The sequence below is a fragment of the Cynocephalus volans genome, chromosome 4, assembly GCF_027409185.1.
Source record: "Cynocephalus volans isolate mCynVol1 chromosome 4, mCynVol1.pri, whole genome shotgun sequence".
In the NCBI taxonomy this organism is placed as follows: Eukaryota; Metazoa; Chordata; class Mammalia; order Dermoptera; family Cynocephalidae; genus Cynocephalus; species Cynocephalus volans.
In genome coordinates, this window is record NC_084463.1 from 158,826,810 (window position 1) to 158,851,838 (window position 25,029).

Consider the following 25,029-nt stretch of genomic DNA (forward strand, 5'->3'; position numbering starts at 1 on the left):
TCAGGCAGTCACTGGTTTGGGTTTTATGCTATCAACTACAGCTGAAATAATGGCTCCTGCAGCCTTTGCTCCTTCCCTCAGGGCGTGCTCTACCTGCAAGGCACATCAGTTCAAAGGGCAGTTAGTAACAATCCGACGCTTACACCCTCCTCTATATTTACCCACTTCAGGAACTAGTCTGCTTGGAGGAGGAAGCAGCCTGTGTTATCCCATATTGCCAAAAATCCTAGAGCCGCAAGAGACCTAGAGCAGCTGTCATTGCTGGAGACAGCCCTCCAAGGCAGACGGACTCCCTTTCACCTGGGTGACATCCAGGGCTCCTGGTCCCTTTCCTTCATCAGAGCCATTCAGCCCAGGGTCTGCCTCCAGTGTGGGGCTCAGAGGCAAAGGATCTCAAAATGCCACAGCCACTGAGGCCCTCATTCTGCAAATGGAGAATCTGAGGCCCAGGGAGGGGAACTCACTTGGACAGATCCACACAGTGAATTAGTGTCCAAGCTAAGCTCTGGGCTTGTGTCTCATGATTTCTGGGCCTGCCTTCTTCAGAGGCCTCCTACAGTGTTCTCAGTCCTTGGGGTCTTCTATTCATGCACAAATGCTCATGGGATGGGAGATTCCTCATACCAGACACCACCAAGCCCCCGGCCCTGGAGCAAGGCCTCACGAGAATGGAGTACGGGCTAGTAGAGGAGGCAGAAAGTAAAGGAAGAGGGAGTGGGTGGGGGGCCTATCAGAGCTCACTGAGAGATGGGATAGCAATGGTAGAGATCAACATTGAGATTTGAGCCCTGTCTGTTCAGAAAACACAAGAAACAGAAAAAAAAATAGAAAAATTATGTTCCGTCTTTAACTCTTCATCTCATGTGGTTTTAACAAGAACAGCATTAACTATTAACAAGTGCAAGAGCAGCTGAAACTGTTACAGATATTTAGGCTGTCAAAGCTCTTTCACACATCTTGTACCACATTTAATTTATCACCACCCTACATGGCTGGGGGGCAGGGGGCGGGGGGGGTCACAGAGCCAAATGCAATACAGGCCAGGCTGGTAATGTGAGTGAAGCTTAGGTGAAACACCTACACCCACACACCCCACAGAGCCACAACCAGGCCACATAGGTTCGGCAATCAGGAACACTGGCCAGATGGCCTTGTCAATTGGTTGTTCAAGAGAGGCTGGAAATCCAGATTCCTTTTATATATAATGTCTATATTTTTAAATGTTGGCCAGTAATTCAAATTTTAAAAATACTATACATCCAAGATGTGGCCTGCAGGCTGCTAGCTTGCAACTTTGGTGATAAATTATCTACCTTTGTCTATCTCCATTTTGTATAGAAAGAAATGGTCTCAGAAAAAAAGTGACTTGACCAAGGAGATCACCCAAGTTAATAGCCATGCTGGGATTCCAATCAGGTGGCCTTATTATTATCCCAGAGCCTTTTTCACTCCTCCGTGGGTTTACAGAGCTGGAAATACCTTCTGAACCATAAAGTCCTGTAGAAACAGAAGGCCCTACTAGAACAACAAATAATATGAGAAAACCCTGATCACCACTCTGATCACTAATTAGATGAGAAACCTCAAGAAAGCTCAGCCAGAAGCCCTCATGAGAGCAAATGGGGCCACACCTGCTGGCTCCTGGCCACACCGTATCTGAGGTTGTTGACAAAGTGCTCACAGTTCCCTTTGATCAGGCTGTATTGCACTATCTTGTTGACCATATTTTTCGTACGCTGGATGATCTTGTCCACGGGCAGGGGCAGGTACGTCCCATCGAGATTGTTGTTGACCTTCCAGGAGCAGCCATGCAACACATCCTCCAGGCGACTGTATTTTACAACAGCCCGGTTGCTAAAGATGGAATTGATGCTGCCAACCTCAAGTTCCTCACCTAGAGAGACCGGAGACAAAAGTTAGACAGATGCAAGGGGCAGCAGGGGCAGGGCACTGGCCCCATCTAAGACTTTGGGTGGCGAGCTACTTCACTTGGACCGTCATTTGCACCATCAATAAAAGACACAGCGGGGGGGGGGGGAGTTGGAATAAATGAACCGCAAAGGACCAACTTCCCCTAGAAGCCTATTGCCCAGCAGTGTACTTCCCTCTCTCAACACCACAGCTATCTCCTTCCTATTAAACTCTACAAGGGCCTTGTGTTGCATCCCCAGACTGTGTTGTACTGGCCTGACCAAGTTCCAGGATTTGGGTTTTGTTTCCTAATTAGACTTCAGTAATCCTCACTGATGTTTGATGAGCACCCTTTATGTAAGTGCCAGTTCTTGAGTAAGGGACTATTATGCATACGGTCATGGCGGTTCCACTGTAGGGAGCATGAGGCTAAGCAGACAGGGCTCTGAATGGTGCCTGCTCCCACCAGCTTCCACCAAGAGCCACATGGCCCTTATCTCTACTCAAATATGGGGATTCTCGTTAAGGGTTTCTTTGAAAATAGGATTCCACAGCTTTGAAAAAGGAAACATTTGAAAACTACATTATCATATTCAGTCCTTAAAGGAGACAGAGACCCAGAGAGGCCAGGAACCTGTCCAAGGCCAGGTGGGTGGTCATTTAAAGCCAGGACTGTTTTTCTGCTACAATCATATGGATATGTAAATGTGTGTGCCCTCTCACTTTGTACGTCGTCCAAATGTGAGAAATGTTCTTTTTTTTTTTTTATGTATTTGAAGACAATCTGCTTATTTCACAAAAGCTGGTGGTAGGCAATTCAGGAGTAGATGGCAGAATTCATTTGTAGAGAAAAACGTGATGGAGGAGGAGGCATAATTGTTAACAATCTCTCTGGCCATACGAGAGGGAAGCTCTTGTGCTTATTCTGGAAAGGGGAGGGGGAGGTGAATTTCTACATACTTCGAGTGGGCTCCAGACCAAGAAGTGGAGAAGGGTGTGCGTGGTTGGGACAAAGAAGGGAAGAGATGAGAAAGGGACTCTGCTCTGTGGGGAGGTCCCAGCAGGGTGAAGACTGGGCCAAAGGAGGAAGACAGGACAAAAGGAAGAGGACAGGACACAGGGTTGAGAGCTGTGAACATGTTGTGGCCAAAGGTCTTTGGTACAGTGCCCTTCTGTAATTTAATTGTGAATGGCAACACTTGTGCAAAATTCAAAAGGCATCAAAGAGTATGCAATGGGTCCCCCTCCCTCCCCATCTCCCAGCCCTCCATCCCACCAGGTCCCAAATGCTGAGGCAACCCCTGTGACCAGTGCTTCTAAATATTCAATTTTAAGTCGTTTCTCATTCTGTTGTCATCTTCCTGTGTCATCACCACTGCTTTCCCATCAAATCTCCACTAAACTTTAACCACAAATTTAATCTCAGCCTTGCATTAACGCTGTCTTGAGAATTGAAAAGAGGATTGTGTCTACATTTAGGGTGAAGCAGCCTGGAGCACGTGGGAACAGCAAGGAGACAGAGGGAATGAAGGTGCCAAGGTGATCAGGAAGCCAGAAGCAGCGTTTGGGGACAATAAGAAACAAGTGGTGATCAGAACAGATAAGCATCTGCACCCTTCCCTGGGGATCTTTGGAAATATGAAGAAGGATGCCGAACAGTTGTCAATGCAAAATGGAGGCTCAGGTTAGATTGTATTTTGAAAGAAAGAGTGCTCTAGGATCTCAGGTGGGGTGGGGGACACTCTTTACACTTGTATCACTCTTAGGGCAGGACACTAGTTAGTTACTGGTAAACAGAGATAAATCTCCATCACAAAGTAAATAAATGTACAGAAAAGCTTCAGGTGTTTTATTACTAAAGAAGGGCAGCCGCTGAGGAGCACAGTAACTAACTGCATTTCTGTTTGCTTTGCTGACTTCGGTATCAACATTTCAATAGAGTGCCCACTCTTACTCGGAGGAGCCAGGTGGACCACACAGTCATCTTCCACGTAGATGGCCCAGTGCTCATAGCCAAGGCGAAAAATCTCAATCAGGTCTCCAGGTCTGGGTCTTGATTTGCCCTATAATAGAAAAAAAAAAAAAGATAAACTGCACATGCCCGAGGCCCTGTTTGTTTGGAGATCAGCTACAGCTCATCTCAAGCCTAAATAAAGATCCCCACACTGCGGTTCATCACTCTACAGAAACCCAAGCTGGGGAAAGCTCTCTCCACACAGAGGACCAAAGGACTCCCCCTCTCCTTCTACCACTCACATTATTAAAGCTATCGGGGATGTCTGCCAGTTTTTCAGTGCATTACCTCTCAGCTCCAAATGCACCCTCCAACATATGCCCTGTGATAAGTGACATCTCCTTTAAGCATTTCTCCTTAAAAGTGAGCATGACGTTAAGTTTTTTCAGTAGGGGGCGCTAGAGGGGCACTGCAAGAGCAAGGGGCTCTCCTACGGTTCTGGCTCGGAGCGGGCAGGATAATGGTCAGTAGTGTGGGTGTGAGGACACCTGGTGGAGGTCTGCCCTCAGCCCCATCAAACTCGTGGCATTGGCCTGTCCCACGAGACAGAAACCAGTGCCCAAAGGCCTCCTGCCCCTGCTGGCCCCCTGATTCTCTCTGCGGGTCCTCCATCTGGTCCACTTACAGCCGGGAGCATCCCTCATCCTCTACACACCCACACCCCTGCTACTGATGGCCACTCCGTCCTGCTTGCCAGCCATTGTAGACTGGCCCCAGCGTGGCCAAACCAGTGAACTTCTCCATTATCCAAAGGGTTGAACCACACCTCTCCAATGAGATAAACCCCTTCCAAGCTTGTCCTTCCTTGAGAACTCTCTCCCAGCTCTGGGAGACCCTACAGAGTTCTCTCATATCTCATAGTTCCTGTTTTCTCATAGCTTACTAATTCTTTAAACTCCCCTATGGTGTTTAACCTACTGTGTGGTTTCTAACTCCTGACTGGACTGAGACGCCGATACACTCTCTCTCAAAGAGGGAGATTCATCTAAGAGACTGTGTGTGTGTGTGTGTGTGTGTGTGTGTGTGTGTGTGTGTGTGTGTGTGTGTGTGTGTGTGTGTGTGTGTGTGTGTGTGTGTGTGTGTGTGCGCGCGCGCGCACTTCAGAGAGGTAAAAAGAGAATGAGAATATATTTGAAGGGGTAGGCATGGAGTTGTGAATATGCTGAGCATCCAATTTTTAAAAACATTTACTGAGCACGTATGCTGTACCAGATATTATGGTCCTGGGCACTAGGAATACACCAGAAAAGAATGACGTATTCTTTTCATTGATGCTGTGGAGCCTTCATTCTAGTGGAAGTAGAGAGATATTAAGATATTTCAACTGGCGTGTACATGGGAATGTACACATGCAGATATGTGTGCAGTTAAGTGGATGTGTTGGTGAATATGAGAATGACGTGAACTTACACGAATATCTGTGGGTACATGAGCGTGAGAATGACTGAATGTGCTCATATTGCACACACATGTAGCAAAGCCCTTAAGCTCTCCTGATAATTTGTTACTTGCAAGAACCAGAACTTTCCCACTCTAGTAATGTGCTCAATAACAAAATTTCAATCTAACTTTTGATTTCCAGATTCCTCACCCTCTCACACTATCCCTAAGTTTGTCCAAGAGCGGTACCAGGAAGAGACTCTGCTCATGGATGCCTCCCTGCAAAGGCACGCTAGGAAGTCAGAGCCACATGGCGAGATATGAACCAGCCCACGCACCCACCAGCTTTCCAATAGCATCGCTCCTTATCCCAAGCATGCCACGATTTTCCCAGTGAGTGGAATTTCTTCAGAGCTGTGTCTCTCCTCCCAGTTCCCAGCCCTATTTCCCTGACTGAGGACAGTCATTTGCCAGAGCAAGAATTCATAGAAGTAAAGAGGTGTTTTTTACTTGTTTCTTTTAAGACTTTTCTGAAATATAACTTACATCCCATAAAATTCATGCTTTTTAAGTACACAATTCAATGACTTTTAGCAAATGTACAGTTTGTGCAACCATCACCACAATCCCATTTTAGAATGTATCCATTATCTCCCCAAAATTCCTCATGCCCATTTGCAGTAATTCCCATTTCCCACCCCACCCCCAAGCAACCCTGTACCCACGAGTAGTCACTCCCCTTTTTTCCTCTACCTTCCCCTCCAGCCCCAGGCAACCACTAATCTACTTTCAGGCAACCACTAATCTAATTTTTGTCTCTGTAGAGTTGCCTTTTCTGGACATCTCACACAAATGGGATCAAAAAAATAAGTAAAAATTAAAACTAAAAAATTGAAAATTAAGATTAAAATAAGTGAATAAATAAATGGGATCACACAACATGTGTTCTTTTGTGTCTGGCTTCTTTCACTGGGCATAATGTTTTTGAGATTAATCTGTGTTGTAGCATATGTCAGTACTCCCTCAGATGGATACATCACGTTTTACTTAACCAATTTTGTTCTCCTTTTTCAATATTATTTTGACCATTCTTGGTCCTTTGTCTTTCCATATAAGTTTTAGGACTACCTCATCAATTTATATCAAAAAAATAAAAATAAAAGCCTACTGGTATTTCAAGAGGGATTGCATTAAATTTATAGATCAATTTGATGAAGATTGCCACCATTATAGAGTTTTCCAACCCACAAATGTGCACTGTCTTTTTATTTATTTAAATCTTTATCCCCTTAGGAGTATTTTGTAGTCTTCCTTATTTTGTTAAATCTATTCCTAAGAATTTTTATGCTGTTATGAATGGAATTATTTTCTTGATTTCATTTTCACATGGTTCATAGCTAATACATAAAAAATACATTGATTTTTGTATGTTAATCTGTGTCCTGCAACCTTGCTGAAAATATTTGCTAATTCTAATAGTTTTGTAAGTGTGTGTTTGTAGATTCCTTAGGATTTTCTACATGTATTGAATAGACGTGATGACAGCGACATCCTTGCCTTGCTCCTTGTCTTTCACCATTAAATACATTAGTCACAGGGCTTTCGTAGGTGCCCTTTTTCAGGTTGAGAAAGTTCCCTACAATTGACAGTTCTTTTAGCAGAATGGCAGTTAGATTTTATCAAATTCTTTTTCTGAGGATATTGAGATGATCATATGATTTTTGTCCTTTACTCATTAACATAGTTTATTACATTAATAGATTTGGGAGATGTTACACCAAACGTGTATTCCTGGGATAAATCTCACTTATTCATTGTGTGTAATATTTTTTGTTATGTTGCTAGATTCAGTCTGCTTGTATTTTTCTGAGGATTTTTTACATCTATATCCATAAGAGATATTAGTCTGTACTTTTCTTGAGATACCGTTGTCTGGCTTTGGTATCAGCGTAATACTGGCCTCATAGAATGAGTTGGGAAGCAGTCCTTCCTCTGTTTCTCTGTTTTCAGAAAGAGCTTGTGAAGGATTGTTAACTTTTCTAAATGCACGATAGAGTTCCCAACTGAAACCCCTTGGGTCTAAGCTTTTTTTTTTTTTTTTTTTTTTTTGTAGAAAGACTTCTATTTCCTAATTAAATTTAGGTTGTCTAATTTTTCTTGAGCCAGTTTTGTAATCTGTGTCTTTCTAGGAACTTGCCATTTCATCTAAGTTGTCTAATTTGTTAGCATAAAGTTTTTCCTTTTAATGTCTATAAGATTGATAGTGAGTCCCCTCTTTCATTCCTGATTTTGGCTATCTGAGTTCTCTCTCTTTGGTCATTGTGGCTAACGGTTTGTCAATTTTGTTTATCTTTTCAAAGAACCAATTTTGTACTTCATTGATTTTCTCTATTGATTTCTACTCCAATAATTAATTAATATTTTCTTCTTTCTGCTTGCTTTGGGTTTAGTTGGCTTTTTTCCTAGTTTTTTAAGGTGGGATCTTAGATCACTAATTTGAGAGCTTTCTTCTTTTCTAATATAGGCACTTGCAGCTATAAATTTTCTTCTAAGCACTGCTGTAGCTACATCTCAAAAAATTTGATATGTTCTGTTTTCATTTTCATTCAGCTCAAAATATTTTCTAATTTTACTGCTTCTTTTTGATTCATTGGTTATTTAGAAGTGTGTTGCTTTATTTCCAAATTCTTGCAGAGTTTCAAAACTATCATCGCGTTATAGGTGTTTAATTAACTTCATGTGATCAAAGGAAATATTTTGTATGATTTCAGTCCCTTTAAATTTACTGAGACTTACTTCATGGCCTAGAATATGATCTATGTTGGAGAACATTTACATATGCTTGAGATGAATACACATAGATGCTCCTCAAATTATAATAAGGTTATGTCCTGATAAGCTCATCATTAAGTTGAAGATACCATGAGTTGAAACTGCATTTACTTAATTGCTTACACCTAACTTACCAAACATCATAGCTTAGCCTGCCTACCTTAAACATGCTCAGCACATTTTCATTAGCCTACACTTCAGCAAAATCATCTAGCAACACAGTACACTGTAAAGTATAGGTTGTTTATCCTCATGATCATGTGACTTACTGGGAGCCATAGCTCATTGCCACTGCCCAGCATCATGAGAGAGTACTGTACCATATATGGCTAGCCCAGGAAAGATCAAAATTCAAACTTCAAAGTACAATTTCTACTGATGTATATCACTTTTGCACCATCAAAAGTTGAAAAAAACATAAGTTAAACCATTAAGTCAGGAACTATCTGTATTCTGCTGCTGTTATGTGGTATCTCCTATAAACATCAATTAGGTCAAGTTGGTTAATACTGTCATTCAAATTTCATATGCTCACTGATTTTTTGTCTACTTGTTCTATCCATTATTGAGAATGGAGTATTGAAGTCCCCCAACTATTATTTCTGAATTGCCTATTTCTCCCTTCAATTCTATCCATTTTTCCTTCATGAATTTTAGGGTTATGTTGTTGGGTGTGTATATGTTTACAGTTGTTGTATCTTCCTGTTATTCCTTCCTTTTTAAATTTTCATTTTAAATGTTTTTATCATCTTAAATGTTCCTCTTTTTTTTCTAATAATATTTCTTCTCTTAAAGTCTATTTTGTCTGATTTGAGCTGATTACTCCAGCTATGGTTAGTGATGACATCTTTTTAAATCTTTTTACTTTCAACCTATTTGTGACTTTGGATCTAAAGTGTGTCTCTTGTGGATAGCATATAACTGGATCTTGTATTATCAAGTCAGATACTCTCTGCCTTTTCTGGAGTGTTTAATTCATTCACATTTAATGTTACTATTAATAAGGTTGGATTTATATCTGTCACTTTGCTGCTTATGACTGTCACTTCCTTCTCTATATTGTATATCTTTTTTGTCCCTCTACTCCTCTTTCACCACCTTCTTTTGTATAAAATACATATTTTCTAATGTATCATTTCCATTCCTTTGTTGACTTTATCATATATTTAAATTATCTTCTTACAGATTGCTCTAGGGATTATAATATGCATCTTAATGTATCACTATCTACTTCAGATTAATACTAACTTAATTCCAGTAAAAGTTAATACTAACTTAATTCCAGTAAAATCTAGAAACTTCCCTCCAATTTAGCTCCATTCCCTCTCCCCTCATTTATGCTATTATTGTCAGATATATTACATATATGTATGCTATTAATTCAATACAGTATCACAATATTGCTTTATCAAACTTATGTCTTCTAAATTAGTCAAGAGAGAAAGAAAAATATATATTTATAAAATCCTGTATATTAACTATGTATTTGCCATTTCTGGTTCTCTCCATTTCTCCTTGATTCAAGGTACCAACTGGTGTTATACTCTTCATCCAATATATCTTCGTTTCAGCCACCCTCCTATGTGCTATTATTACCATATTGATTACATCTTTGCATGTTAGAAGACCAAGAATAAAATTTATAATTATTGTTTCATTCAATTGTCTTTTAAATTAGTTAGAATAAAAGATAAAATATATAATAACCTATGCAATTACCTTTACTGGGACTTTGCATTGCTTCTTGTGGATTAGAATTATTATCTTGTGTGACTTCCTTTCAGCCTAAAAAACTTTCTTTGCTAGCAACAAATTCTATCAGTCTTCATTTAGCTGGGACTATCTATATTTCACCTTCAGTTTCGAAAGATAGTTTACTGGATATAGGATTCTTGGTTGACAGTTTGTTTTTTGTTTTCTTTCAGCACTTTTAATACATCATTCCACTTTCTTCTGGCCTCCACTGTTCCTGATGAAAAGTTGGCTTAATTTTATTGTGGTTGCCTTGTGTATGATGAGTCTTCTTCATCTTGCTGCTTTCAAGATTTTCCCTCTGTGTTTGGCTTTCAGTGGTTTGACTATGTTATGTGTAGATGTTCAGTGAGCTTCCTGGCTACATAGGAAAATGAATTTTAGCAAATTTGGGAAGTATTCAGTCATTATTTTTTGTTCTATGTTTTCTGCCTCTTTACCTTCTCTCTTTATGGGACTTACGTTATGCATTTGTTGGTTTGCTTGATGGTGTCTCATGGGCCTCTGAGGCTCTGTTTATTGTTCTTCATTCTTTTTCCTCATGCTTTTTAGGTTGGATAATCTCTACTGATCCATCCTGAAGTTGGCTGATTTTTTTTTCTGTTTGGCAGCTCAATTTTGCTGTTGAGCCCCTCTAGTGAACTCTTTATTTCAGCCATTGTACTTTTCAGCCCCAGGATTTCCATTTGATGCTTTTTTATAATTTCTACCTTCTTATCAATATTTTGTTTGATCAAACATCATCATTCCACTTTGCTTTAATTCTTTCAACTTGATTTCCCTTATTTCTTTAAACATATTCATGATAGCTGGTTAAAAGTATTTGTTTGCTAAACCTAACATCTGGGTCCACAAGGAAACAGTCTCTATTTACTGCTTTTTTTCTTGTGTATGAGTCACTCTTTCCTATTTCTTTGCATCTCTCAAAATTTGTTGTTGAAAACTGGACATTTTACATAATATATTGTAGCAACTCTGGATTCCAATCACACCACACTCACAATCAGGGCTGATGGTTCTTGCTGTTTGTTCGTTTAGTGACCTGCCTGAACTAATTCTGTAATGTCAGCATGCAACCACCGATGTATCTACCTAGTCTTTTTTTGGCTTTTTTTTTTTTTTCTTGTTTTCATTTTCAAGCCTGGCTTCCTGGATCTGCATAGCTTACTGGTCAGCCAGTGATTGGCCAGAGGTTGAGCCACACCCTGAGCCAACCTTTTGCCAGTGGATCTCTGTGTGGGCTGGAGTACTCATTCAAAGTTCCAGATGTTTACAAGTCTGTCCCAGCTTTAACTTTCTGCGTTCACAAGGCAAGAGTGAGAGACTCACTAGGGCCCCTTCAGTCTCTCCTGAATGTGTGCGCCAGCCTTGATTACAACTTCCAGACCACCAAATAATATGTGGCAGCTTTTCAAGACCCTCTTTGGCTGTCTTGTTACCTGGATTTCCATGTTAAATTTCTGGCTGGTCCGCTGGTCTGTTGCTTGTCCTGATCAGTATTGTAGCCTCAGGCTAGATGCAGTTTTGGCTTTCCATGATTGTTTGCAGCTGCGATAACTATTATTTTCAACAGCACTTCTGGGCATAGGATTTTCCACACTCTTCTCCAAATAAAGTCAGTTCCCTCCATTGCCTGTCAGTCCACCCGCATGCGCCACCCATCCAGGAAGACCTTGTCTACCACAGAGCCACAGAGCTGGGGGAAAAGGGTGCTAAAATACTATAGACTTCCATTGTTCTTTCTGAGATTCTGCAATAGATCTTCTTGCATTAATACTTCTCAATTTGCTGTATGCCGTTGGTCAAATTTTGTCTCTAAATGGCTGTCTTTGGCAATTTTGTCCAGCTTTATCTTCACTTTTGGGGGAAAGGATTTGCTGAGATCCACACTTAGCCATTGCAGAAGTCCCACCCACTTGCAGAAATGAGTTTTTATGGGCGCAAAACAGACAAACTACACTACAATATTTTATGGAAGGAATTGAGGCCAAAGGAAATGCAGTGCTTTTTCCAAGGTCTCACACCAAATCTGTGGTAGAGCTAGGACCAGGATTAGGGCTCCGCCCTGCCTGACCAGACCAACTCTTTCTTCTTCTGCCTTAAAGTGGAAATGCTTTGTCCTCTCCTGAAAGTTCAATGTATTATTGTGGTCTTTTCTTTCTTTCTTATGTATGTATGTATGTATGTATGTATGTATGATGTATATATTTATTTCTCTCTATTTCTTCCTTTCTTATGTGTCAATAGAAAAAGGTAAATAAAATTAAAATAAGTGAAAAAATTTTTAAAGGGGGGGAATGCAATGGCAGCTGAGCACCCACTAGAGGGCCCCCCAAACCAGGCTTCTCACCCAGAAAGCAGAATTATATTGTGAGACATAAAACTGGACTTCATTTCCTTTTGCCATAAGCCCAGGGAAAGAGATGTGGATATACCTCTCCCTAAGTCCTGGGACGTGGTAGCACACTGAAGAAGGTGATGTTTTAAATAAAACTGTTTAAAAATTAAAAGTCCATAAGGAAGTCCGAATTTCACATATTTTGAAACTCATCTTAAAAATTAAAGGTTCAATATTTGCATGTACTGATGCAGGTTAAATTATGTTTAACTTACAATTTAGGTATGTACAGATCTTTGATTCATAGATTTTTTTCTAATTATTTTTCCCTTTTGGACATAGGTAAATAAGAGAGGAATATAATTTATTAAATCTAATGTCTTAAAATAGACATATGCACTGAGCTGGGACCATCTCTGCTATCACATACACAGGACACAGCAAAGCCCATAGGCCCACCCTCACTGATATGGTAACCTAAGGACCATTAATATCTAAGTCCTGACACTAAGACAGAAAAAAAAGACCCGCAGACCGAGGATGAGCAATAACTGCAGATGCAGGTGCAGGAGTTAAATCAATCAAACTCAGCTACTTGTGGCATTGATCAGGATGGAGGGGGTGGTGGCGATGGTGACGATATAGGGCAGGTATTGCTGAGTCAGTTCAGAGAGACACCCAGATGAGATGTTATGTTACCTTTGAACCCACTCCTGTCTCCATCTCACTCTATCTGAGCACAAACCCCAATACCTGACAGTCCTAACCAATGACATTCACTCTCCATGCAGAGTATCTAGTGGAGGGCAGGGCTCTCAAAGTCTGCCAAGCCAGCTGGACAGTCACATCTGTTCTTCCCAGGAATATGCAGGACCCCCATAGGCCCACGTCCCCACCAACCAAATAACCAATTACTTCTCACCTAACTGTCATTCTCACCGACAACACAACTATCAAGCAATCAATCAATTATCCTTGGTGTTATTTCCAGGAATAACAGGAAGATAGCACAATTCATTGTGATGCTGTTTATAAGCAACAGAAAATCTAATGAAATTCAAGTTCTGGTCATCAAGTATGTTTAACAAGATTTGTGGTACAAAAAACAGAAGGTAGAGGGATTGGGGAAGGAGCGAGGAGAGAATTCTAGAATTTTAAGGAGTTTTCTTTTGTTCTTTAATACTCTCTCACCTGCAATATTGCCCCTGGATTGGGTACTAGGGCAGATAATTGAATGAGATTCGCAGACTTGACAGTCATCTAGAGTTACCCACTCTCTTGCTAAATTTTCCCCCACTGTAAATTGATTACATTGAGCATCGGTTCTCATCCTTGGTTACACACTGAAATCATCTGCAGAGCTTTAGAAAGTTCGGATTGGTGTTGAGTATGTCTCAGGAGCCAAAGTTTTAATAGCTCCCCAGGTGATTCTAATGTGCAGCCAAGGTTGCAGCTATACTGGAGGCTTTTCCAAGGTCCTTTTTTCTTTCCTTTACTGTCTTCCCAGCATTCCATGAACCACAAGGAACCTATCTATATCGTCGGGAGTAGCCTCCAATCCCAACTGATGCTCCAATATTCAGTTGCAAGTTAAGATTTTTCTGCCCCTTTTCTCCCTTTGGAATAAGCTGTTATTTCAAAACCCTCCATCCCTCTGCTATTTATTCCCTTTGCACCACCTGGCAACCCAGCTCTGGCCCTTCTCACACAAACACGCATCCACTTAGAAAAACTGGTCTTTTGTAAGGCCCCCTGGTTAATAACAATTTCTGAAAGTATTATAAATCTGACGGGTGCAGTGCAGGAAACTAGGTTGAGGGTTTGTTCCTGCCTGTAGCATGTGGCAGAGAAGCAGGAGCCAGATTCCAAAGAAAAGGCATTACTTTGAACTCCTGGAAGAAAAAATGTGAAGCCCCTATACTGTGAAGCCACTGACTCTTGCACCAGTCCCTGACCGGGCATTAGAGCAGATGTGGAAAGCTAGAAGCAGAAGAAAATTGACAAGACACAGCTATTAGGAACTTTGTTTTCAACTTTGACCCTTGAAAAAAATGGAGAAGAGGTATAAAGTGGCAAATGAAGGGAACCATGGGGTCTGGGGTGGGCATTTTCAAGACAGGAAAGACAACAACATGTATAAATTCTGGTGGTGAGACTCCAGCAGAGAGGGAGATGCTAAAGACAGCAGAGAAAGTAGATTAGTCAGCAGCAAAGCATTCTGGGAAAGGGAATGGGAAGGGGCAGAGGTCAAGGGCACTGCTATGGATCAAATGTGCCCCCCAAAAGTTCATGTGTTGGAAACTTGATCCCCACTGTAACAGTGTTAAGAGGGTGAGAAATCGGATCACTAAATTTGAAAGGTGGGGCTTTTTAAAGGTGATTGGATCTTGAAGACAGTGCCCTTGTGAATGGATTTATCAATTTCATGGAGTAACAGGTTATCATGGGTGTGGACTGATGGCTTTACAAGGAGCACATGAGAGAACTCTTCCCACTCTCATCATCTGATACCCTGTGTCACCACAGGACTCTAGAAAGTCCCCACCCAGAGAAAGACCCTCTCCAGATGTGCCCTCTGGACCATGGACTTCCCAGTCTCCAAAACTGTAAGAAATAAATTTCACTTCTTTATCAATTACCCAGTTTCAGATATTCTGTTATAAGCAACAGAAACTAGACTAATACAGGCATGATGAGGAGGAGTTGATCTTCAGACAGACAGGTCAGGGAGGGCCTCTCTCAAGAGAACACATGTGTGTTCCTTGGCCCGGGCTGCCATAGCAAAATACCACAGACTGTGCAGCTTAAACAACACACATTTATTTTCTCACAGTTCTGGAGGCTAGGAAGTCCAAGATCAAGATGCCAGCAAGGTAGGTTTCATCCTGAAGCTTTTTCTCTTGGCTTGTAGGTATCTGCCATCTTGCTGTGTGCTCATGTGACCTCTTCTTTGTGTGCACTTGCAGGAGGGATGGGGTGGGGGAAAGAAAGAGAGAGAGCAAGCTGTTTGGTGTCTCGTCTCATAAGGACACTAATCCTATCAGCTCAGGGCCTCACGCTCATGACCTCATCTAACCTGAACTAGTTCCTTACAAACACAGCCACACTGAGGGGCTGGAAAAACCAGGGAAGAGCAGTCCTGGCAATCCAGAAAGTGCAAAGGCACTGAGGAAGAAAAGACTTTCATTCATCATTTCAGGTAGACAAACAGAAAGGCTAGGATGGCCGGTGCAAGTGAGCATGGGGATGAATTTGTAGATGGCATATGGATACAGGGAATAGAAAGGAAGAAGGAGAGAATGTGGGCTGGGTTGGGGGGGGCCTATGTTGTGGCCAGCAGTCTACAAGGCCTCAGTTTAGGAAAAGAGCTGGCATTGCTCAGGTGCTAGGACCTCAAGACACATTTATTTCATCTGCTCTGTCTTAATTCATCCCCATTATATAAAGCAGTAAGTAATTCTTGGTGTCCTAAAGGGTGAAAGCAGCAGAAATGTGATTGGAGGGATGCATCAAGAGCCTTACAATGGCCGGGGAGAACTGGGGACACAAGAGAAGGGTGAAAACAAAACATGCCTATCAAAGATGTATGCACAGACCTCAATCAGGTTAGGATGAAGGCAGAACCGCTTGAAGAGATATGTCTTGGCAGATTTTTGTCATAACTCTCTCAAACAAGGAAAGGTGAATGAAACCTCATATAGCATTACACAAAGTTTCATATGGGGAGATGCTGATGGTGCTTATCACACTGGAATATAAATTCTCATCTTCTTTTTTCCCCAAATAGTCTGTGAGGACATCAAGGGCAAAGACAAGAATATCCTCCCAGATCTCTGCTGGACAAAAAAAAAAAAAAAAAAAAAAACCTGCAAAGTGATGCTATAAACATCCTTATTTCACTGTTATTAAGTAAAATCCTATTCGTCTCTTATTCCATTTTTGCCAGTAACACTGACTTCTACAGGCCTGCTTTTTGTTTGTAATGGTACCAAATGAAGTTCCAGAGCCTAACCTTACAAATGCAAGTCTTCATAAATTTTTTTAAAGGAGTCATACAATAAAGTGTTGAAGACAATAGCCACCCTGCAGTTACAGAGGCAGCAGTAACTTTCTGCATCATAAAACTTGCTAAAGAATCTGACTTGATAAGGTGTTAAATTGCAAACATTCACAAGAATATTGACCTTGTTATATGGTGCAATATGAAGGCCTTATGAATATTCATAACCGTTACCAACTTATTCTATTCTCTGTTAATATAAATCAGTCCTTGGAAGTATAATTTGAACAAATGGTCTTGAAACATTCTAGAAATTGTTATAATGTATTGAAAATATGCTTCAGGAAGAACCTGAAATTCTTATTGGTGGTTGGGCCTGATAATTCATTGGTCTGATAATAATGTTGTAATAATTCACATCTCTATATTCCTGAAAAATACAGTTGATCTGTAGAATCAATTGGCATTTTCCTCTTCTATCATATAATGAGAAATAAAAATCTTTGACCGTTAGATCAAGAGTCTGGCCTCATTTACATGAACACAATGCAAAAAGTCATCATGAACCCAGCCATAACTCAGATAGTCAAGTTCCCCAGCAGACTCTGAGCACCTAGAATCATAGGTGCTCACCAGAATCTTCTACTAGTGCTAGAAGACACCTTAGAAAATACTGGCGCAATCACTTCATGTTTTCTTATAATTTAAAATCTTTTAAAAGATAACTGACTATATGTACACACCCAAGGGAACTCAAAACATAACACCACACAAAAACTTGTACGTGAATGTTCACAGCAACATTATTCATAATAGTCAAAATGTGGAAACAACCCAAATGTCCATCAGCTGATGAATGGATAAATGAAATGTGGCATATACATATAATGGAATATTATTCACCAGTAAAAAATAAATGAAGTACTAATACATCATATATACTTGCACAACATGGATGAACCTATAAATATTATGCTAAGTAAAAGAAGCCAGTCACAAAAGACCACATACGGTATGATTCCATGTACATGAAATGTCCAGAATAAGTAGACTAGTGGTTGCCAGCAACTGGTGATAGGAAAAAGTGGGGAGTGACAGCTAATTGATACAAAGTTTCTTTTTAGGGTGGTGAAAATGTTCCAAAATTAGTTAGTGATGATGGTTGCACATCTCTGTGAATATACTAAAAATGCTGCATTATATATTTTAAGAGGGTGAATTTTATGTATGTGAATTATATGTCAATAAGTATTTTTTAAAAGATAAGTGTTTAAGCAAAAATAACAATTAATAGTGAGATTTATAACATGTATAAGCAAAATATATAACAACACAATGAGTATGAAGAAATGAAAGTAAACTATTATACTTATACTATATATAAAGTGGTATAATATCACTTGAAGGTGGACTGTGATAAGTTTAAAATGTACAATGTAAAAACTAAAACAAGAATTAAAATTATAAAATAGAGTTATAGCCAGTAAGCCACAAATAAAACTGAATCATAAGAAATACTCAATTATTCTAAAAGAAGTCAGAAGAAAAAGAGGAGACAGTGAATGAAGAACAGATGGGGTAAATAGAAAAAAATGGTGAAAAGACAGACAAATCTAATCATATCAATAGTGGCCACAATTAAAAGAGATTGTTAGACTGGGGGGGGGAGGGAAGCAAAAGCAAACTCTACGCTACCTATGAGAAACACGTTTTAAATGCAAATGCATAAGTAGGTTAAAAGTAAAAGAAAGAAAAATAATATACCATACTAACTAATTGGAAGAAAGATGGAGTGGCTACGTCAACATCAAAGTAGATTTAAAAACAATGAATATTACTAGGGATAAAGAAGGTAATTTATAATGATAAAGGACTCAATTTATCAAAAATAAATAACAATCTTAAATGTTTACATACTTAATAATAGGGCTTCGCAATTCAATAAGAATAAACGATTATAGTCAGAAATTTCAATACTCCTCTCTATAATTGATAGAAAAATATAAACAGAAGACCTGAATAATGCTACGAACTAACTTGCTACCCAATAATAGCAGAACACCTATTCTCAAGAGCTAACAGAACATTTACCATATTTGGGACCATAAAATAAATCTCAATAAATATAAATGGATTCAAGTCACACAAAGTATATTCTCTGACCAAACAGAATGGACATAAATTAATAGCAAAAAGATATCTCAAAAATATTTAAGCATTTGGAAATTAAATAATTCTTTATTCTTAACCCACGGGTCAAAGAAGAAATCAAAAGGGAAAAAAGTAAGTACTCTGAATTGGTTGAAAATGAAAACAAATGTATTAAAATTTGTGGGACGCCACTAAAGCAGTGCTCAGGGGGAAGTTTATAGCAATAGATACCTGCACTAGAAAAAGTAGAAAGGTCTGAGATCAATGACCTTCACCTTCCACCTTAAGACATTAGGAAAAAAAGTAAAAATTAAACCCAAACTAAGCAGAAGAATAGACATAATAAAGATCACAGCAGAAGTCAGAGACACAGAAAACAGAAAAACAACAGAGAAAATCAATGAAATAAAAAGCTGGTTATCTAAGAAAATCAATAAAATTGATAAAACTCTAACCAAATGATAAGGAGAAAAAAAAGAGAAATCATAAATTACCAATATCAGGAATAAGAGAGGTGACTTCACTACAGATTCTACAGATATTAAAGGCATAGTAAGGAAATATTATAAACAACTTTATGCCAATATAGTTGACAAGTTATATTAAATGGGGAAAATTCCTTGAAAGCCCAAACTATCAAACTCACTCGAAAAGAAATAGATAACTTGAGTATTTCTATATGTATCAAGGAAATTGATTTTGTAGTTAATATCCTTCCCACAAAGAAAACATCAGGCCCAGATGGCTTCACTGCTAAATTCTACCAAACATTAAAGGAAGAAATAAAACAATTCTACACAAGAAAATGATAGAGTAGGAATACTTCCAAACACATTCTATGAGGCTAGAATTACCCTAATACCAAAACCAATTACAAGAAAATTAAATTAAATTAAATTTTAAAATTTAAGAAAATTAAATTAAAAGACCAATATCCTCTATAAACATAAATGCAAAAATTCTAAACAAAATTTTGTAAATCAAATTAACAATATTTTGAAAGGAGAATATATCATGGCTACTTGGATTTTTTCCCCAGAATTTCAAGGTTATCATAACAGCCAAACACCAATCAATGCAATTAAAACTAAAAAAGAAAAACCCGATAATCATCTCAATAGATGCAGAAAAAGTATTTGTTAAAATCAAACATCCATTCCTGATTGAAAAAGAAAAATCTCTCAAAGTAGCAAAGGAAAGGAATTTTTTTAATCTGATAAATGGCATCTATAAAAAAAAAAAAAAGCCACAGCTTATATCATACTAAATGGTAACGGTGGAAAGTTTTTCTTTTTAAGGACTTAGACAAAGATGTCTACTCCCTCTACTTCTATTAAGCATTGTAGTAAAAGTTCTAGCTAGTTTAATTTAAGAAAAATAAATAAAAGGCATCCAGATTGGAAAAGAAGAAGTACAACTGTCTTTTTTTGCAGACGACATTATCATCTATGTAAAAAGTCTGATGGAATCTACCAAAAAAGGTTACTTAAGCAAATAAGTTAGTCCAGCAAGATTGAAGGTTTCAAGATAAATATACAAAAATCAATTGGATTTCCATTTACTAGCAACAAATAATCAAAAATTGAAGTGTTTTACATTTTTAAAATTTTAAATATTTTTAAATACCATTTCAACAGTATCCAAAAATATGAAATACTGGCCAAAAGATGTGCAATATCTTTACAATAAAAATTACAAAACATTGCTGAGAAAAATTAAAGATCTAAATAAATACAACACCTTGTTCGTGGGTCAGAAAACAGTAGTTATTGCCAGTTATCTAAAGATACAATGCCATTCCAACCAAAATCCCAGCAGATTTTTTGTAGAACCTAGAATAGCCAAAAACAACTTTGAAAAAGAGGAACAAAGTTGAAGGGCTAAAATTGCTTGACTCTGAGTTGTTATAAAGCTACAGTGTGGTATTGGCCTCACAATAGTTAAATATGATCAACAGAACAAAACAGAGTTCACAAGGAGACCCACAAGTACATTGACAACTGGTTTTCTTTATAAAGGTGGGAAGGCAACTCAGTGGAGAAAGGATAGTCTTTTCAGTAAATGATGCTAGATCAACTGTTGTATCCATATGGAAAAAATAGACTTTGATCCATACACAAAAATTAATTCAAGATGTATCAAAGATGTAAATGTAAAAACTAAAACCATAAAATATATAGAAGAAACAGGAGAAAATTTTTGTAACCTTGGATTAGGCAAAGATCTCTTAGACACAAAGGTAAAATTCATAAAAGAAAAAGCTGATAAATTGGACTTCATCAAAATGTTAGAACCTGTTTTGACAAGACACATACTGAAAGAAAATATTGCTAAGCATATATCTGATAAAGTGTTTGTACAGAGAATTTCTGAAGAACTCTCAAAATATACTTGTACAAAACAGTAGGAAAAAATGGGCAAAACATTCAAACACTTCACCAAAGATATGTATGGATGCCAAATAAACACATGAAAAGATGTTCAACATCATTGGTCATTAGGGAAATGCAAGTTAAAACCACGATGAGATACCTACACACCTATTAGAATAGCTGAAATTTAAAAGACTGACCATATCATTGCTGATGAGGATGTGGAGGAACTGGAACTCTCATACACTGCTGGTGGGAACGTAAAATGATATCACCATTTTAAAAAACAGCAAGAGAAACAGACAACCTACCATATCACCTAGCCATTTCATTCCTAGGCATTTACTCAACAGAAAACATATGTCTGTACAAAGGCTCTTACACAAATGTTCATAGCAGCTTTATTTGTAATAGTCAAAACCTGGAAACAACACAAATGACTATCAACACGTGAATGAGTAAACAAATAGTGGTATATCCATACAATGTAATACTGCTCGGTAATAACAAGGATTCAACTATTGATTACAAACAACAACATGGACGTATCTCAAAATAATTACATGAAACGAGACAGAAAAGAGCACATATGATATGATTTCATTTATGTAAATCTCTAGAAAAGGCAAACTAATCTGTAGTGACAGAGAGCAGGTCAGTTGTTGCCTTGGGACGGGGACAGGATGGGAAGAGGGAGGGATGACAAGGAGACACAAAGAAACTTGCGCATGATAATGTTCACTATCTTGATTGTGGTAATGGTTACACAAGTGTATACAAATGCTAAAACATATCAAATTGTATATTTTAAATTTGTAGAACTTACTATATGTCAATTATACCTCCATAAAGCTGGGTTATTTTTAAAAAAGCATAACTAACATCCCAAACCAATGTGGATGTTTATTAGACATGGTCTAAATAAAGTAAAATACAATATGTAGAGAAGTTGCCAGGAGGTTAACCATATTCACTCTAAGAATTCTTGTTCCACCTACCTCAGCGGCTCGCGTTGTTAACTTGCCTTCACGCTCAGGCTTGGGTGTTGAGTCCATCTCCGCTCTCTTCTGCCTGGGTGTGGTCTCCAAGTTAACTACAGGCTTCTCCCTAAATCATTGTACAATTACATGGTTAACAAATAAAACTATTTCACAATTATTGGAAAATCTGTATTGCAGATCACTTCAGATCTGTGACTTTTCAGATACTTTTCACTTTTGAGGTTGTAGGTGCCACTTCTCCCTAAACCAGTTTCTGTGAAGTCATTCGCTTTCATACCACAAAATTGCAGTTTACTGGTTTCTGACAACTGTTTAAAATGCTAATGAAAGCACTGAATAACTTTCCCAGTTTTTAAAGTTTGCTAATAATCTTTTAAAAATATTTATCAAAGAGACACTTGCACATAGATTTTTTTCAAAACAAGTACATAAGAGCTTACAGTGAAATGCAAGGGGACCTCACCCCTCCCCTTCTCATCCTGGTCCCACTGCTCAGAAGCAAGCCCCTTGAACTCTTGAGCTATTTATTCCAATAATTCCATATTTCTGAGAAATCTTGTTAAGCCACAACACTGTAATTGCAAGTAATGTGAAAGAAATCAGTGTACTGTGTCCTTTGAAACAAAATGCTGCAGCAGAGGACTGAAATGAAAGGCAACAGTGTGCTTTTGAGGTGGTATAGTAAAGGGAAATATTTTGGAGCCAAAAAGACCTGAGTTTGAAACTTACCTTTGACACTTGCTGTCCAACCTTGAGCTAGTTAATTAATCTGTCTGAACCTGTTTGATTATCTATAAAATAGAGATGATCATATTTGTCTCATAGAGTTGTCAAGAAGGTTAAATGAGAGAGCATATACACATCTGTTACACCAATAATGGCTTTTTCTTTACCTTTTCCCATGTTTTAATTCTTTTGCAATAGTGTATGGGGAAGGAGAACCCCTCATTTTAAGTACAGCTCTTCTCCAAAATTTCAGCCCCTCAGAATTTTAAAAAGAGGTAACCATCATGTTATTAATGAAAGTGAATTGAGGGGATCTGCAAAATGTTGCATCATTCATCGGTTAGAGACCAAGCAGCAATATTGTAAGCCTTCTACTAAAGTGATTCAGTTCCCAGGGGTCTGGAGAATGATCCTGTGGCTAGGAACTGCTGCAAGGCCTGCCTACGGCCAGCGCCAGCGGAGGTCCCACGCCCAGTGCACAACAGCCTCCCACTTACTGGTTAGTGGTAAGCTGGTTCACACAGAAACCACCTCCAGATTTCTTCTACAGAACTCCCATTCAACTCAATGTTTCAAAAGGCTTCTCCGGCCGGCCCGTGGCTCACTCGGGAGAGTGTGGTGCTGATAACACCAAGGCCACGGGTTCGGATCCCTGTATAGGGATGGCTGGTTCGCTCACTGGGTGAGCGTGGTGCTGACAACACCAAGTCAGGGGTTAGTATCCCCTTACCGGTCATCTTTATATTTAAAAAAAAAAAAAAAAAAAAGGCTTCTCCCACCCAAAGACCAGTCCTTTCGAAGAATCTTACCCCTGCTGGACACTTCGGCCCTTTTCTATAGTGCTCTGCCGGGGCTCCTTGGGCGGGAGCTGGACCAACGCTTGGGATCCCACCGATTCTTCTAATTCAAGGGGAAAAAATGCTGTTCAAACCACAGTTGCTTTCTGTTGGGGAAGGGGGGTGGGGTGAATCCTGTCAAAGGGGAGTTGGAGCGAGCATCTTGATGGCTAGCAAAGGTGGACGTGGAGCTCTAGTCTGGAACCGTGCCCGACTCCTGGTTCTCTCTCCATGCATTTTGGAGTGGATGACAGAGATTTAAGGACTAGGTGCTGGAGAGGGCTCAGTTCCTCTGCGAAAAAGAAACCGGGATTTCCGGAGACAGCAACGGGAAGAGGATGAAGAAGTGCCCCTGTCCCCGATCCTAAGCGATCTTGTGGAGAAGTGAGGGTTGCCGGTGTCCCCGATCCTAAGCGATCTTGTGGAGAAGTGAGGGTTGCCGGTGTCCCCGATCCTAAGCGATCTTGTGGAGAAGTGAGGGTGGCCCGTGTCCCAGATCCTAAGCGATCTTGTGGAGAAGTGAGGGTTGCCCGTGTCCCCGATCCTAAGCGATCTTGTGGAGAAGTGAGGGTTGCCGGTGTCCCCGATCCTAAGCGATCTTGTGGAGAAGTGAGGCTGCCCGTGTCCCAGATCCTAAGCGATCTTGTGGAGAAGTGAGGGTTGCCGGTGTCCCCGATCCTAAGCGATCTTGTGGAGAAGTGAGGGTTGCCCGTGTCCCCGATCCTAAGCGATCTTGTGGAGAAGTGAGGGTTGCCCGTGTCCCAGATCCTAAGCGATCTCGGGGCTAGGCCGGAGCTGGAGCCAAGTCCTCCGCCGCGGAGCTGCCCCCGCCGCCCACTTCCACCTAAAGTCCAGCAGCGGGGAGTCCCTGGATGCCCATCTCGCTTTCGCTAAACTGACAATAAACGGTCGCTCTGACACTCACGCATCACGGTTAACGTCTAGAGAAGAAGACTTGAAGGTAACTGTCTGCCTTTTCTGGAGGCCCAGCGACCCGCTGGGACCTGGACAACCACCCAGGGGAGCTTCGGGGCCCGGGCGCGGCGGCCTCGCGGGGAGGGGCCCCCCTGCTGTGCAGCAGAACGTCCGGGAGCAGGGTGTCGGTCGTCCTTTGACCCCGAGCTGGCGGCTCTCGAGGCGGGTTTGGGGCGGTACCGGGGCGACCTAGGGAGGCGGAGCTTCCCGCCGGCTGCCGGGATCCGGCTCAGGCCCATCCCGCCGCCACGACCAAGCCGGCCCCCGGGCCTCGCAACGGACAACGCGCCCGGCCAGTCCCCAGAGGGCGCGGCCCCAGGTCCGCGGAGCCGCGGGCGGCGAAGCTACGAACTGCGGGGGGCGGGGCGAGGGCGCGCGGGGCAAACGGCGGGGGCGCGCGGGGCGGGGGCGCGCGGGGGCGAGGGCGCGCGGGGCGGGGGCGCGCGGGGCAAACGGCGGGGGCGCGCGGGGCGGAGGCGCGCGGGGCAAACGGCGGGGGCGCGCGGGGCGCCCAGGAACAGAGGGTGGCGCGAAAGCGCGCGCTTGCAGGCTCTGGAATCTGGGGGGTTTTGAGAGGAAAGGCAGGACAAAGGGGCGTAGGAGCTTATTCGGGGGTGGAAGGTAACGCAAAACAATATGAGCAAAGGCTCAGAGGTGGCATCTGTGTGACTGGGGAGACTGAATGTTTTGGCGCAGGGGAGCGACATGTGGAGGGGGAGGTTGAGACCAGATTAGGAAGCC

At 40.6% G+C, this 25,029-nt stretch overlaps 1 protein-coding gene across 2 annotated transcripts; it reads right to left on the reverse strand.

Moving 5' to 3' along the window:
- LOC134376914 (phospholipase A and acyltransferase 5-like) lies at positions 1 to 24,527 on the reverse strand. Of its 2 annotated transcripts, none has more exons than XM_063095492.1 (6): positions 24,377 to 24,527; positions 23,287 to 23,377; positions 21,749 to 21,857; positions 3,866 to 3,974; positions 1,632 to 1,894; positions 1 to 93 (listed from the first exon to the last, which is right to left on the reverse strand). In XM_063095492.1, the coding sequence occupies exons 1-6, from the start codon at positions 24,525 to 24,527 to the stop codon at positions 1 to 3; spliced, it is 816 nt and encodes a 271-aa protein (XP_062951562.1). The 2 variants fall into 2 exon arrangements, with proteins under 2 accessions (XP_062951562.1, XP_062951561.1); XM_063095491.1 differs by having other exon boundaries at positions 23,287 to 23,398; positions 24,362 to 24,527.
- Positions 24,528 to 25,029: the final 502 nt, after the last annotated feature.

Coding starts and splice junctions, on each gene's coding strand:
- LOC134376914 (XM_063095491.1), bottom strand. CDS start 24,527: ATGGGCCTGAGCCGGATCCCGGCAGCCGGCGGGAAGCTCCGCCTCCCT. Junction 3,975..21,748: donor TAACAACGCGAGCCGCTGAG/GTAGGTGGAACA, acceptor TTTCTATTATAG/GGCAAATCAAGACCCAGACC. Junction 1,895..3,865: donor GGTCCACCTGGCTCCTCCGA/GTAAGAGTGGGC, acceptor CGGTCTCTCTAG/GTGAGGAACTTGAGGTTGGC.